Here is a 16,228-nt window from a genome sequence, read left to right on the forward strand (position 1 = left end):
ATTAAGAAGACGTATTTACAAAGACCTAAATCTATGGGTGGTATGAGTCTACCTAATTTCCAGTTGTATTATTGGTCATGTAACATACGAGCCCTTTCATTTGCATTTTATGATCCTTTCGCTGACTGGACTTTGATAGAAAACCAATCATGCTCCCCCTCCTCTTGGCCGGGACTAATTTTTTCAACTCCGTCTTCTCCTTCATGTAAGATAATAAACCCTGTAGTAACTAATTATTTTAAGATATGGTCTCAAATAAGAAAACATTATAAATGGCATGCATGCGCTACTCAGGCTCCATTAACTGCTAATCATTAATTTCCTCCATCCATATCAGATGTATCATTTCGTAACTGGTCTGAAAGTGGAATTTGTTTAATCAAAGACTTGCTCATAGATGGATATTTTTCCTCATTTCAACAATTACAAAAGAGTTTTAATCTGCCGAAGTCCCAATTTTTCAGATACTTGCAAATACGTAACTTTATCTAAAAGAATTTTCCTTCATTCCCCAAGGAACCACCAGACTCACCAATGGACTCACTGTTCTTGGATAACCCATTTGTTAAAGGCGGCATATCTGTTATTTTGAAGAAACTCTCACAATTTGAATGTAACGTATCACTGGAATATCTACGTGAAGCATGACAGGAAGATCTGGGAATAAATATTACAGAAGACCAGTGGGATGACGCACAAAAACTGGTTCACTCTTCCTCAATATGTGCTAGACACGGACTTATACATTTCAAGATATTGCACGGACTTCATCTTTCTAAAGAAAAACTTTCCAATATGTTTCCATCTGTGGACTCAACCTGTGATAGGTGTGGACAATCAGGTGCCTCATTAGCGCACATGTTTTGGAAGTGTCCTAAAATCATTACTTACTGGTCCACAATTTTTCAAATAATGTCACATATTATAAGAAGACCTCTGGACCCAGACCCAGTATTAGCTCTTTTTGGGGTTAAAGATGATACCATTACAATATCAGTATTCTGTGATTATATTTGTGATGCTTATTGCACGAAGACTTCTTCTTCTTAATTGGAAACAACAAAAAAACCCTGACCCATTTCACTTGGATATGAGAGGTCATGCAATACCTTCAATTAGAAAGAATTAGGTTTTCTATAAAAGATAAAGCTTATAAGTTCTATGACACTTGGGAATGCTTTATAGACTATTTTGAAAGTGACAAGGTGTTGGTTCCACTTTGAAACACTTGTGACAGCCACAAGTTTTTAGTTTTTTTTGAAAAAGAAACTGGAAAAGGGTATTCAAATTTAATTTTGTTATAAAAGGTGTGATGTTCCTGCAGTTTTGTAATTTGGATCTAGGTACAGTTTTGTTTTGTTTTCTCTCTTTATGAAAAACAATAAAGCGAAAGTAAAAAATAAATAAATAATTGACAGTTTAAATATAAAACAATGAAAATCAGCAGTGAACACGGTGGAACCAAATAAATCAGAAACGAATGTTGAAAAAGCTTCCAAAATCATCTTAGATAAACGGCAAAAGTCAAAAGGCCTTCCAAAGTCTAAAATATTTTTAAGATCATATGATACTAGTTTTAACAAATAAAAAAAATAAAAAAAGTAAAAATCAAGGAAATTTGTCTGGCATTTCTTTGTTTTTGCTGTATCGAAAACATACCGAACCATGACACTTGGGATGTAACGGTATGAAAATTTCTTATCACGATTATAGTGACCAAAATTATCACGGTTATCAGTACTATCACGGTATTGTTAAAATGTGCTGGAAATGTTCAAAAAGTACTGACACACAAATAATTTCACCAAGTTTTACATTTAAAATCAACAAACAACAAATGAAATGAGTTTATGTTTGCATAAGTAAAAGAATACCATTGCCAATGATGTCCGGATTGTAAATGACAACATGACTGACAACAGTTTATCTAATAGCATGTTCAAATATCTAATGTAAATGTTCAAATAAAGCTTTGAAAAAGTTTCATAAATGGTAAACCTCACATTTCAGCTTTTAAATAAAGAAAAGGGTCAAGTCAAAATGATAACTGATTAATAAATGATTATATGTATTTATCTGCTCCATAAATAATACTAGATACCTTATTGTTTAAATGTGTAGAATCTACATAAGCTTGTTTTTCATCAACCGGTCAAAATTTACAGCAGGCCATGCTAATTTGGTCCGTTTTTTGATCTACACACCTTTCACTTTTTAAGACTAAAACAAAAGATGGATTCATTGTTATTCTTAATTAAAAAGCATAACAACAATAAAACAGTAAGATACAATGACAAACTAGCTTATAAAACGTTTAGCATTAACAAAAACGAATAAGATGAGGCATGCATGGCATACACCACATGCTGTATTATATACCGACTAATAAATGACAAAACGTTTAGCAAACACTGAGGAATCAACTAAATAAAAAAAGAGAGCCTCCATAGCATAACGTGAGGTAAACAGTAAAGATAACAAGCTTTTCAAAATGAAAACAAAAAGAAAAGTAAAACTAAACTTGCTGTTGTTGACAGTGCTTGCATGTTTTTGTCCCACAAGAATACTAACATGTTCACCTTTGGTTTAAGAAGTGGTCTTTTACTTTACTTTAGCATGAAACCCATCCATCGTTTCCTCAATATTCACCTCATTTTTGCTGCACGCAGCTTCGCGCTCCTGACGCGGCGAGTATAAACCAGGCTCTACACTCGAAGGGCTGTGCAGCTCAAACGAGTCGCGCGGTTTCATTATGCTTTCAGTTTCGTTTGCCGTTTCTCACATGCAACAGAAATGCAGCGCTAATGAGTTAAACAATGTGGTGGTCACGCCAGTGCGACCGCACACAAAATTTAGTTGCACCGGCAGAAAAAATTATCGCAAAATGCGCCCATTTGGTCGCACACTGGAGCCCTGTGCAGTACAGTATTTATTTATCCTCAGTTGTTCAAATCGCGGTAATCTAATACGGTTATAGTGATAATTAAAATATGAAATGGTAATACTAACCGTGGGGTATTTTATCACGATTTATCGTCAAACCGGTAATGGTTACATCCCTACGTGACACCCCTGTGTCGTATCGAACCGAACTGGGAATTTTGTGAACCGTTACACCCCTATATATATATTCCGCCAAAAAGTTCTATCTTGGTCTCATCAGACCAGAGAATCTTATGCATCTTTTCTCAAAAAGTGAAGCATATTCACCGATTTGGATGGAACAAACACACACACATACAAACTCTAGCACTGTACTTCATGCATGGTGTGAAACGAATCCCAGACTTCTTCCACACTGGCACTGGGACGGTTTGTCACAACACTAGTCCAAAAAAGTAACTTTTGATTTGCTTTCTGCTTCAATGTTCCCCCACGGCATCCAACTGAAGACGTTGGAGGAATTGGGGGCCTTCAGCAGTGCACAGCACAAACAGAGCAGAAAAATGGGAGAGACAGAGAGAGAAAGAAGGCTCTGCAATTAAAACAAGTTTGCTGAAAAGCCTGGGAGGCTCATTCATCATACCCAAAACAACACAGGCATTCTGACCCGTTGAGTGAGACACAAACACCACCTCATCATGTTCTTCATTTTAAAGCAAATGTGTTTCCACAAGCACCTTATTTATAAAGAACTCTGTCTCTCTCAGGATGTTCTGGGAAGAAATGAGCTGTTGTGTGTGTTCTACTCTGATTAATCTTCCTCGGTTTCCTCATTCATTACTTGGTGGTACAGCTTTTGTGCTGCCCAGGAGATAAATTATGTCTGGATTTTAACTTATTTATTCATAAATAAATGACCATATCAAGAGATGAATTACATTAGCAATATTTAATATGCATGTGGTCCAGATCTTAAATGTAATCGTTTCCTCGTTTAAAAAGTTTTACCCCTAAATAAATGAATTTTGCTTTAAAGTTGCACTACAGAAGAGATTTTGGTTAAAAATTAACAAATCAACATCTATACCTCAAACCATCAGATTTATCATTCTGCAGAGGAGCAGTGCCAAAGCATAACCCATGTAAAGAAATAATTTTGCTATTTTACATTTCAAACAGAGAAGAGGCCAAAGTTTCATAGTGCATATTTAAAAGAAAATGGTTTAAAACAAACATTCACATGAGATAAAGACTCATGACTCATAAAAACATGTCCATAATAATAAAGATAATAAAGCTGCTTAATTCACATGGAGTATCGCCTCATGGGGGTTGAAATGTTGAGACCACATGACCTCTCATTTTCTCTGGAATTTCTTGTTATCGAACATTTCGCTAGTGGAATAAATTATTCATGGCTTACTATATGAAATGGGTATTTTTATCATGTGTAATGAACATTTTTGTTCATGCTTTATTCTATCTGTATCCATGCCACTAGGTGTCTGTATATTTCTGGAAAACTACCAAATCAATTAGCAACTTTAAGCAGAACTGCTGAATTTGAACTACATAAGCAAATGAGTACTGCAAGTTTCTTAAGTCAAATGTTAAATGTTGCTTGTTGTTTTCTATCAATCTCTTTGGATTTTTTGAGCAGGAAAATATCTTTACTTTCAGAGTAAAGTCTCACACTGAGAAAATTATTGATATTTCCTTGAAAATCCGTTACGACCTACATGTGAAATGTTTTGATGGACCTATAGAAATGACCTTTCAGAGCCTTTTTTATCTCTCAGCAGTTTTTCAGTGACCTAAAAAAATCAAGAAAACTCCCGGATGCACTGTTACTGCTCATATTGTTCACAGAAATGTGCTAAATGTTCACCAGTCAGTTATAGCAGAATCAAACTGTAGTTACATAATTTTTCTGGGAAACGGATGGCCTTGGGGCTTAAGAATCACTTAATTGTCGTGAATGCGCTTTTCGTTGGAAAGACATGCGGAGTGCAGCGCATCCTGTGTGCTTCATTGCCCTCCAGCAGGCGTACTGTATCCTCGCCCATAATTAAATAATCAATATCAAAGGTCAAACGGAGTGGTGATGTGTCAACCTAATGAAAGTCTAATGACAGTCATTTGCAGGCCATGCTGGTCGACCCTGGTTTTGATCAGAACGAGGCACTGAGGGGAATTTGAAAGCAGAACCACACATTTTTTTTTTAAATGGTAATGTACAGTGATTATTTTTTCGATCATTGCCAATTAATTAAGTACACAGCTATGGAAGACAACAACAAAAAAACATGATTTTGTATGTATGAAGAGATGTGACATGATCATTTAGAAAATAATATGCATGTGTCATCTTTCCACAAGCTCAAACTGTCCACAAATGAGAATTGATTATCAATATACAATCAGACCCAAACAATACAACAACCTCAGCGAGCTGCAAGGCTGGCATTCTCTGATTGACCAACTCAGTCACACTAATAGTGTTTGGTGAAATTTCCATCTGTAACTGACATCACTTTCACCGTATAATAAACACGTCCATAAACCAGTTCGACAAAGTTAGTGCAAAAAGAAAGGCTGTGTGGCGGAAAGAAAAAACACAGAAAAAAATAAAACAGACTAATTTCAGGTCGAGTAATACTAGCTGTCTTATTTAATCTCATGTTACTCCATTGTTATGATTTTGCGTTTGTGTCTCTTTCTGCATTTAAAGCCCAGCTGCAAACAATTATGACATCAACACATTGAAGGATTCATACACACACCAATTAGATCATGGGAGAAAGTGGTTAGCCTAATAACATTCGTTTCTCTAATTTTATTCTATGAACCCTAATATAATGCATATAAAATGAAATGTTTGCTCCATGGTAGAGGAATTGGCACATTTTTGATCATTTCAAAAATAGCGAGATATTCTTGTGATTCCATTTCCTCTGCTCAAACAGAGAGGAAACAAGCCCTCATAATTATACAGTGAGGCATGTAAACAGCAGGGTCAGTTCAGCAATAGAAACGGATGAATCCTGATAATTTGTGTCCTTGTTTGTCTCTCGCTTACCCAGATCCAGATGTATGGCAGGGACAAAGGAGTTCAGGAAGAACATAAAGATGACCACCCCAAGGACAGTCAGACACTTGACCAGGAGGATTTTGTCAGTTATTCTGTGCTGGAAAAGACCATGAAAAACATGTTTAGACACAGGAGAGAAAGAAACGTGTCAAATACCTACTATGCCCTCTAAATAGTGTTTCTCAACTGTTGAGTTGCAATCCACAAGTCTATTCTGACAGGTTCACTTATATCAGTGAAAAAAAAAATGCAAAACTGCTAATATTACAATGCTAATCATATACAGTATGGATAGCTTTATATGTTAACATTTACAAGGGAGGAGAAACATATCTTTTGTTATTGATGTCAAAAAATGTCATACGTCCAGTTAAAGGTGTTGTATGTAAGTTTTTGACTCTACTAAAGCTTAAAAATACTATAATATGTTTGCAGATATTTAAGAAACATGCTAAGTTAACATACTTGTTTATCTGAAAAACAATGCTACAGTCAGTTATTCTCCTTTGAAAATTTGTGTTCCGGGCCGGAATGTCGGTCTATGTTTTGGTTTGTGAAACCAGCCCACTGCCAGTTCACCCAATTATATTTTGGCACCCCGGGTTGCCAGTTGGCAGAAAACACAGCATATTTCATTTCATTCATCTTCAAGTGCGTTCGTTCCTGTTGGTGTTCGTCAATCTGGCAACCTGCGTGTGCGTCAAGTCTGAGAAGGAGGGGCCGGGTGAAAATAACCCTCTCCAATATTTTGACTGCAATACCTAGTTCAACCAATCGGTGTCAATCCTACATACAGCACCTTTAAACTCCAATAAATAGTATTTTATCAAAAACATAACCCACAGTACATTACATACAGATTCAACTGCACAAAGGCTAAAGATGGTGTGTGCAAAACACAAAGTGTTTTTGTAGTGAATTATTGGCTGCCAAGTGAATAAAACCATCAAATGTGGCCTGTGCTGGCAAAATAACTCGCAGTGGCGTACCGTGGGGTTTCAGTCAGGGCCTTCAGTAAGCAACTGTAAATTACATATACACATATAATGTTACACATCCGATGTTTTTCCCCAACAGTTCCCCAAACGTTCACTTAAGACATAACTGATTATATTTGCGTGAACACTTAAATAGGCCTACTGTAATTCTGTGAATATGTGTATATTTATTGGGATCGCGTGCTGCCGGAAGCGCCTTTATGTACGCACTTCGGATGAGAGTTAGTGTGAGAAGCGCTACTCCTCTCAGAAAACGTCCAAATAAAGATAATTTTAGATGTTTAATTACTATTCGGAGCATCGGGATCACTAAACGAGGGCTTAATGAACTCATTTTTGTGAAAACCGCACATTCGACCAAAATCGTAATTTTTACCTTTTTTGCCCGAAACTTAGCTCAAAATTACCACGTGCGCATTCCAACTCATTTTGCCAGCATGGGTCACAAATATCAATTGATATTTAGAAACAAAACTATAAACACTGTTTCATTTGTAAGTCACTTTGGATAAAAGCATCTGCTTAATGAATAAATGTAAATTTAAATACTTCTAATGTTTATACAATCACAAAATTAAAAAAATTTCTATTCGCTGTCAGCTCATAGTAATATGATTACACTTGATGTGATAATTTGTGAATTTGTTTGTTTGTACAATCAAAAAACATATGGCTGTAAATAAATAAATACATTATTATTATATATATATATATTATTATATATAAATAATAATTATTATTATTATTATCAGGGTGTTCTAAATTCTGACTCCACTGGAATCAAATAAATTGGTCAAGCTTCTTATCATATAATAAGATAACATCAGAAATATAAGTCAGGGTTAGCAGTGAGGTACAACACTTAATCAACCAAAGCCATGTTAATGCAGCTTTGTTTTACCTTTTTCTGCAGCTCTTGAATATTGTGTTCCCAGTTTTTGTCTTCCTGTGATATTTGCCTATGAAAATAAAGGAATAAAATAGAATAGAGTGTGTTAATACATCCTTTCAGCCAGCATGGACACCTGCAAATGAGTAGGAGTGGTGATTTCATGTGGTCACCCCGAACCTTTTCTACTCCACAAAACCCCCACAAAACCACATGCAGAACTAATCGAATTTCTTTAGTTAAAAGAAGCATTCATAATAATAATAAAAATAAAAACAGGCTACTGTTGAGAACAAAATTATTCTGCATGATTAAAATTTAAGCTCTCTACGAGAGCTTTAGAGAGCCGACACAATTGAGAACAATTACCTACTTTTCTACAGGTTAATTATTTCTCATTTATCATCCTGGACTTCTGGGTAAGTGCTACCGTCAGACACAACAGGTGTCATGCAGTGGGAATGGATATATTTTGAAAAAAGTGCAACAAAAACACATTTCTATTCCACATACATACGTGGTTTTAAACACCATGCACGGTGTAGACAGACTGCTTGTATTTTAACCAGGTAGACAAGGAAAAGAATGGATTGAGCATGAGTGTGGCACCTCTGGAAGGTCTTGAGCTTCTTGCGCAGGAGGCTTTCCAGATTGAGCACCTTCTGCATGAGAAGACACTTGACGGCAGTCTCCTCTCGGCTGGCAGGGTTAATGCGATGGGCTGTCTGCCTCCACACCAGAATCTCATGCTTCAGTTCTGCAGGGCGACACAAATCGTGACAAGATAAAGGGTTCAGCTGTAAAACAGACACATACGAATTAAGATAAGAATTTCAAATCTATTCCAAAAAACCGGGAAGAAACAAATAATGAGAATTATTAAAGATAGAGATTTATGGTCAAACCGAGTCAATCCAGAAAAAATAATAATAAAGGAGGGATAATTGTGACACTCATTTATTCAGAATATTTTTAGCGTAAAGCTTTGAAATTTGACCTCAAACATCTTTGAAATGTCTGTAGTCACTACGAATGCCCATTAATTGTATAACTTAATTTAGTAAACATAGAATGCAGACAAAGCAATGTGACGATTTTTTGTTTTTTAATACTGTGACCAAATCAGGCCAAAAACAATAACAAATCCAATTTTCAACGGAGTGACAACTGTTTAAAATAAATGTTTGATTTGATCAAAAAAGCCCAAAATATGTAAGACTTACATTTGACTTCAATACTTTTATAGTTCTTGTAGTTGACTCTTAATTAACTGTCAATTAAGTATTTAAAACAGTACTATCTCTCGCTTTTGCAATTATTATGGCATTTACTGTATAAATGAATGAATGTATTACTTTATAAAGGTAACACGGACATCTCACTACATCTAAATTTAGTGACAGATTTCCTGAAAATTATTTCAAAATGTGCAATGAATTAGATTTTTTTTTCATCACATTAAAACGGCTGTGAGTTTGAATCGCTCTGACACTGCAGACCATTTACTTTCAATATTTATCTGTAATATGAAATATTTATCAATATTTATCTAAGTTTGAGTTTGTATGTAGTTAAAAGAAATGAAGTAATGAAAGTGTGGGCATTGCCAGTCTCAGGGGGGGAAAAGGTCTATAAAGTAGGTAAAAAAAAACAACAACAAAATATATAAATAAAAAATAACATATATTAGATAGATAGATAGACAGACAGACAGACAGAAAGATAGGAGGATGAAGCACAAGCTAGGCAATTATACAAAGAATGGAAAAAGGAAAGAAAATATATTGAGAAGGGAAGAAAGCAAGAGATAGGAGAGGTAAGGTTTTGCACTAGTCCTTCAGCATGACTCCTCACCATGTGATGGGGAGGCTGCTAGGAAAGCTTTCCAGAGGCTAATTGACACAGGAAAAACATGCTGATCACAATCGACACAGTAATGCATCATGCCGAGGGCCTGGAAAACTGTATCAGCCGCACAGCAGGTTTGATTTTTTTGAAAATGAGGCTCTGTGGGGACTTAAGGCTTTACAGAATTAGAAATTGGACTGGTATTGAGTGGTCACCATCAGGCCTAGTGGAGGTCTTTGGTTCCAGGCGCAGCACGCACCTGGGGAACCGGCAAGCCAATCATTTAAGTTCCTGTTCCTTATAGAGCAGAGTTCTAAGACTTTGCATCAGCTCAACTCCAACTAGCACTCTCTCATTGTGTTAGCCACCCGAAAGCTCAATAAACACCGAACGGAGGGGAAGATTGGCATTCTGGAAGGTGCTAGTCCCATGCTGATGAAGTCTCAAAGGGAAGACAATCCTCACAGTGGGCAAAGGCCAATGGTGTGTGAGAACATATAAAGTGTGCCTTCTGAGAAAGATATTCTCTGTTTGTTTTATCTCTAAAATGATAGGCACAAAAATATATTCATATATGTAATTAAGGCTCTAGATGTGCAGCATCCATTCATGCATCCTAGAGCAGGTTGTTTTCAAAACAACACAGATCTTGTGTAGATGTTGTGTAAGCATGGACAACTAAAATTTCTCAATTCAAATTCTCAAATAGTGGTAAGTTTGGTAATGACATCTACTGTGATATTATTATTACAGTAGAAAATAATATTATTACTAATCTAAGATCAAAGAAAATTGTGATTTGGAAAATCAAAAAATTATATTGCTCCCCTAGCAGTATTGGGGACAGTGATTCATTGTTGTTATTACTAAAAAATAAAGTACACAACTGTCAAATAAACAAATGCCAAATAAAAACATATTTTTTTAAGTTCATTAAAAAAATGCAAAAATGTCCCTATAGTTTTAACTTTTTTTTTAGCCTGGGTGGTTGACAAGCCATAAATCCTGGAAATCTTAAATCTTACACTTTTTTCAATTACAGCTGCAAATTAGAGATATTAAATGTGTAGCCATCATAATCTAGAGTAGTACTTTGCCAAAAGAAAAATAATGAGAAATAATGTTCACTCAGAAATTGCTAGTAAATTTCACAAATAATTACAAAGAAACACACTGAATTAAACATGACATTTTGAAGCATTGTCAATTTATTTATTTCTTGGAAAATGTACTCCAATAATCTGTTTTATTTACAAGAAAAAAAACTAGATTATCTATTTGGCACATTAACAAGGTCAACTGATGGTTGACAGTTTAATGTAAAGTTCTCAAAATGTCCACTATTTTCCACACAACCTTATGATATAAAGGTCCATTCAAAGCAGTGTTACACGATGAATGAAAGTTAGACTGAACTCCTGCTTACATTGATCTATGCAAAAGTCATACTTTTATACCTGCTACTTTCTAGCCCAGATCTGCATTCTCACTGTCATGCTATTTTACAGAATCAAAGAATGTCTCAAAAGAACTGGTTTAAATTGGATGACCAACCACTGTTTGACTCTTAGAGCTTTCAGAAAGAACACAACTTGGTGTTAGAAAAGGCTTTGTGTTTTCCTCTCATTCTGATTTATGGGTATGATGAAAGCCTCTCTGGGAACCCCAGAGCCTGATTTCAGCCTGTGAATGGCTAAAATGAGTGGTTTATTATAAAGGAGCTATTGTCGTACTGTCAGGTGTGTGAAGGAGAGCTCAGGTGTGGAGGTGTATGGGAGATGTGAGGAGTTGGTCTCAGTGGAGCAGAGGGAGCAGCTGCTCAAGAGGCTAATGGCCATCTGTAGAGAGAAGCTGACAACTGGAGGAAGAAGACTCATCTGATTATTTTGTATATTTATTTACACAATGAATAATGGAATAAAATGACCATAAACCATTTGACTGAGGTTAAAAATGATCAAACCAAGCAAATGAAATGAATATATCAAAATGTGACTGTAATAAAGGAATAATTCACTCAAAAGTGAATGTAATTCAGAAAAAGAAATGTATCGCTACATTTAAATATTTATTTATTTATTTACTTATTTAATTACTTACTTGCTTTGCTTACACATCCTATTTTGAAGCTTGAATACCTCAAGGGTAAGTTTACAAAAAATGATGAATGAATGAATCCTATTTATTTTTTCGTCTTCACAAACTTCACAGTGCACTACAACAATCTAAATGTTGGAAATTAACCCAAATTTCTGTCAGCATTTACTCGCCCTCTTCATTTTGGACCCCACTGACTTTTAGTATATGGGTGTTTTTTGAAGGAAGGAAGGAAGAAAGAAAGAAAGAAAGAAAGAAAGAAAAAGAAACTCATACAGGTTTTGGAAAGACTCGAGGTGGTGAGACAGAATTTTGTCAGTGTGAAGTCTGTGAAGATGAGGAAATTTGTTTGTCCATTAATTTTAGTGGCTTGCCAAAATGGGAGAAATGATGAGGAAGTATATAAATCCTGCCTGTGAAAGAAGAGGGAAAGAACAGAGCATGCCTGGGCTCCCAGTGGAGGCGGTGATGAAGCGATGACTCCCTAGGTGAGAGTGGTATTGACCTGTCTATGTCTATGATGGCTTTAACGGCCTTTCTAGCTGTGTTAGCACCTTCACACTTGGGCTAAATGTGCCCTGTTCCAAACAGTACAACAATAACCATGCTCTAACACGTACCCTGTTAGGATGTATTTTTGTAGTTAGCAAGAAAATATTTAATATTGTAAATTTAAAACACTTGATACCTGAAATTACAATTTAAAATGTGCTATCTTTGCTCATAGGAAGCTCTGGGCAGAGTTTTTTTAGTTAATCCCCTGAACTGTAAATTTGACTAATTATACAAGAACAAACTGTTACAAGCCCATTGTTCATTAGAGCTGTAGCACTCTAAATAAGTAAATAAAATATAAATACATATATGTGTGTGTGTGTGTGTGTGTGTGTGTGTGTGTATATATATATATATATATATATATATATATATACAGTATATATATACATAAACACAGTATACAACAGTTCTTTCTGGTCCTCGAATCTGGTTGGCTGATAAGAGCGCGATATTAGAGTGATAGCAGAACGGAGCTCCAACAACTGTTTCACTGTTTGTAACGATCACTCCACTTGTGCTAGCTCTCACAGCAAGCGTCATGGCAGATACACAAATCCACTGTAATTTTAAAAATATTACTGTTTTTGTGTCACGGAATGAAGTTTTAAGAGGTTTTCATGTGAGAATGTACTTGTTTATAAAGTTTGTTAATAAAGATAATGACTATTTGAAAATTTGCTTCAGCGTTTTTGGACATGTGAGTTCCAGGGCGTCAGCAGCCGTTCAGCGCTCATGAACCCACTGAGAGCAGCCTCACCTCGGCCAGATCCGCTGGCTCTGATGCCTCTATAGTGTTTAAACATGAGATATAATTTGTTTTGGGTAAATCTAACGGGCAGTCTTTAGTCTCAATAATCTATTATTTGTTCCAGAGCAAAGTTATTTTTACTTTTAACAACAGCTTGTAAGACGCAGGCAACAAATGCACTGAGCAGGGCTGTCATCGGAAATCACCATTAACAGATGAAAGGATAGTATGACAAAGAGCCTGAGCCTTCCTCGGTGGACATTCAAACTAATGTTTTATTGTGAATATGAGACTGAGCTAAAGAATGAACGCCGTATCAGATGCAGGTAATTACACTCGGTCAGTCAATCTCTCTCTCATAATACTCGACTCTACATAACACACCTTTTAATACAGTAATACAATAAGCTTTCAGTGAAGCAACTCAACGTTCCATCGTTACTAGTTCTAATGTGACGTTTTGGAATTAGTAATGGAGGCTTGGGCTCAGCTGTTAAACTGCACAACTTTAGATTTTAATCTGTGGCGGAAGGAAGTAGTTCTGCACAAAAGTGGGTTTTTAAAGACACTCTGTTGTTGTTTCTTATGTATTTACATAAGAAATTATATATATATATATTTATATATATATGAGCAATATCACACTCATAGCTGTGAGTTATGGCTCACAGTGAGTAATGCGAGTATCGGCATGCTGTAATTATCAGCCGTGCCAATATACATCCATATCTCACATCTACCCATGTGATATTGCTCATATATACAATTTTTCTTAAAAAAATATTAGATAATTTCTTCAAAATGCACAGTGGCTTTGTGGTTCCAGATGGTGTAATTACAACATCTACCAGCAGGGGCTAAACGGGCCATGCTAACCAGACAAACACTGACCCTCTAACATGTCCTATCTGAAAACTGTGCATAAAGTCTAGGTCTTGAGAGAGGTCATCTATGACAGGATTTATGTATTTAATACAGACGCGTTACGGCTTTCAGAACAGGCTCATCCGATAAGAATAATGGAAATATCAGGGAAAACAGCCCGAATGGTACAGAGAGACTAAATGCATCAATGTGATCGTCAGAGGTGGGGGAGGAGCAGGGGCAGATGAAAAATGTATGTATTGCTGAGGTTCTAATCATTCATGAAAGGGTAGGCTGTGTCTATCCCAGTCACTGGGGCTCAAAGGCCAAATGTAAGGAGCTTTGGATAGGATATGAGATTTAGTGCAATTAGCATAAAACGGTGTATGACACTCATTCACATACCATATAGGAAGAACTGCTGTCAACAAGGGAAGGTCAAGTGTGCCCTCAACCACTCTTGAAATTGTTTTTAGAAATGATTGCACATTCTTTAAGATCTAGGTCAATGGGATTATGAATTAATTTTTCATTGCACATGTCAGAACAAAAGAGCTTGAATAAAAAAAAGAAGGAAAAAAGGAAGGAAAGCAGAGTGGCTCTGCATACACTTGAGGGTAGTTCCATGTGATTTTGGGAAAACTGGTGCGTAGGAACAGAGCAGAATAAATGAATACTCACCCACGATTTCGCTGGATTCTTTGTTGTAAAGTTTCTTATTCCAGTACAGCATTCTCAAAAAAGGAAATGAGGTCAGCAGCACCAGACAGATTCCCAGGAACATGTAACCCGTAAAGGCCGCAAAGTCAATCCCCTAGAGGAAGAAGAGGGCGGGTTAATTTTCACCCATTTAAAAATTATGCAATTAATTTGCTGTGGTATTTCATGAAATCTATTCTAAGCACCAAGCAGATATCACATCCACTTTACTGGCTCTCCATATAATGTGGATGGAGGCCTTGATTACATTTCATCAACAGACTCATGTTCAGCATTTTAATGCTTGTATCTTTATGCATTTAAACATTTATATAAGATTTAAATGAGCACCTGCATGTGGCACAAATCCTCTTAAAATGCTCTTGACTATTTATTAATTTTCATTCATATCAATAGCACACAGCCCTCTCGGCTGAACATCTAGCTTCAGATGATATTTTCTTGCCTGTGCAGCCCACCCCATCTTTCATCATAGCCAGATGGCATCACATTTTCAAATGGCACCACTGATAGAGATATGTAAAATAGATCCGTGTGGCCTGAAATCTAATCCGACGACTTATCTTTCAATACATCGCTGGTGTATAACCCATGAGGTATCTTTGCTTGTTTACATGGGGACATATGTGTACATAATTAGTGCAAAGACATTCTACAAAGAACTCTACAGTTCACAAATGTGACCCTGGAATTGAGATTTATACATCATCTGAAAGCTGAATAAATAAGCTTTCCATTGATGTATGGTTTGTTAGGATAGAACAATATTTGGCCAAAATACAACTAGAATGAAATCTGGAATATATATATATTTGAGAAAATGGCCTTTAAAGTTGTCCAAATGAAGTTCTTAGCAATGCATATTACTAATCAAAAATTAAGTTTTAATATTATTTACAGTAGGAAATGTACAAAATATCTTCATGGAACATGATCTTTAGTTAATATACTAACCATTTTTGGCATAAAATAAAAATCAATCATTTTGACCCATACAATATATTTTTGGCTATTGCTACAAATATACCCCAGCGACTTAAGACTGGTTTTGTGGTTCAGGGTCACAAATTGCTTTACTGTTTAAATTGTGCTTAGTGAGAAGTCTATAACAGGCTATTTAATGGCAGGCTACCATTGTGACATTTTAGCACCAATATAATTTTAACAAAAGGTCAACAGGTGTTAAATAAACTGTGCTTTTTTTCTTGGGCAATAAGAACGGCAAAAATGTTTTATTGTAGCCAAGACTTTATTTTTTGTACCTATACAGAAATGGACCATGAGAAATGAAAAATTAGTAAAAAAAAATGTGACAACTAGACCCAGTCTCTTCTATTTTGTAAAGGAACTGGCAAGATACAAGATAATTGCATCCCTATTGTAGTTCGGCTCCCCGCATTGCTCAGGCTTGGCAAAACCCCAGGACTTAGAGGTACTTCTTAGAAATGAAACAAAAGGCTGGTAAAAATGAGGGGGGGGGGGGACACTGATGCTGGTTTTTGGCAGTAAAACCCCCCTAAAGCAGCTCAAGG

General features: G+C 36.0%; 1 protein-coding gene across 1 annotated transcript in view; it reads right to left on the reverse strand.

The window, feature by feature from the left end:
- oca2 (oculocutaneous albinism II) overlaps nt 1-16,228 on the reverse strand; it is a 108,898-nt gene that overhangs the window by 45,771 nt on the left and 46,899 nt on the right. Inside the window, exons 16-19 of the mRNA XM_016272044.1 lie at nt 14,658-14,790; nt 8,471-8,618; nt 7,874-7,931; nt 5,963-6,071 (exon numbers count right to left, since the gene is read on the reverse strand). Of these exons, the coding sequence (XP_016127530.1) occupies nt 5,963-6,071; nt 7,874-7,931; nt 8,471-8,618; nt 14,658-14,790 (448 nt within the window). The remainder of the gene's footprint in view (nt 1-5,962; nt 6,072-7,873; nt 7,932-8,470; nt 8,619-14,657; nt 14,791-16,228) is intronic.

Source organism: Sinocyclocheilus grahami, unplaced genomic scaffold (assembly GCF_001515645.1).
Source record: "Sinocyclocheilus grahami isolate Dianchi unplaced genomic scaffold, SAMN03320097.WGS_v1.1 scaffold67.1, whole genome shotgun sequence".
Lineage (NCBI taxonomy): Eukaryota > Metazoa > Chordata > Actinopteri > Cypriniformes > Cyprinidae > Sinocyclocheilus > Sinocyclocheilus grahami.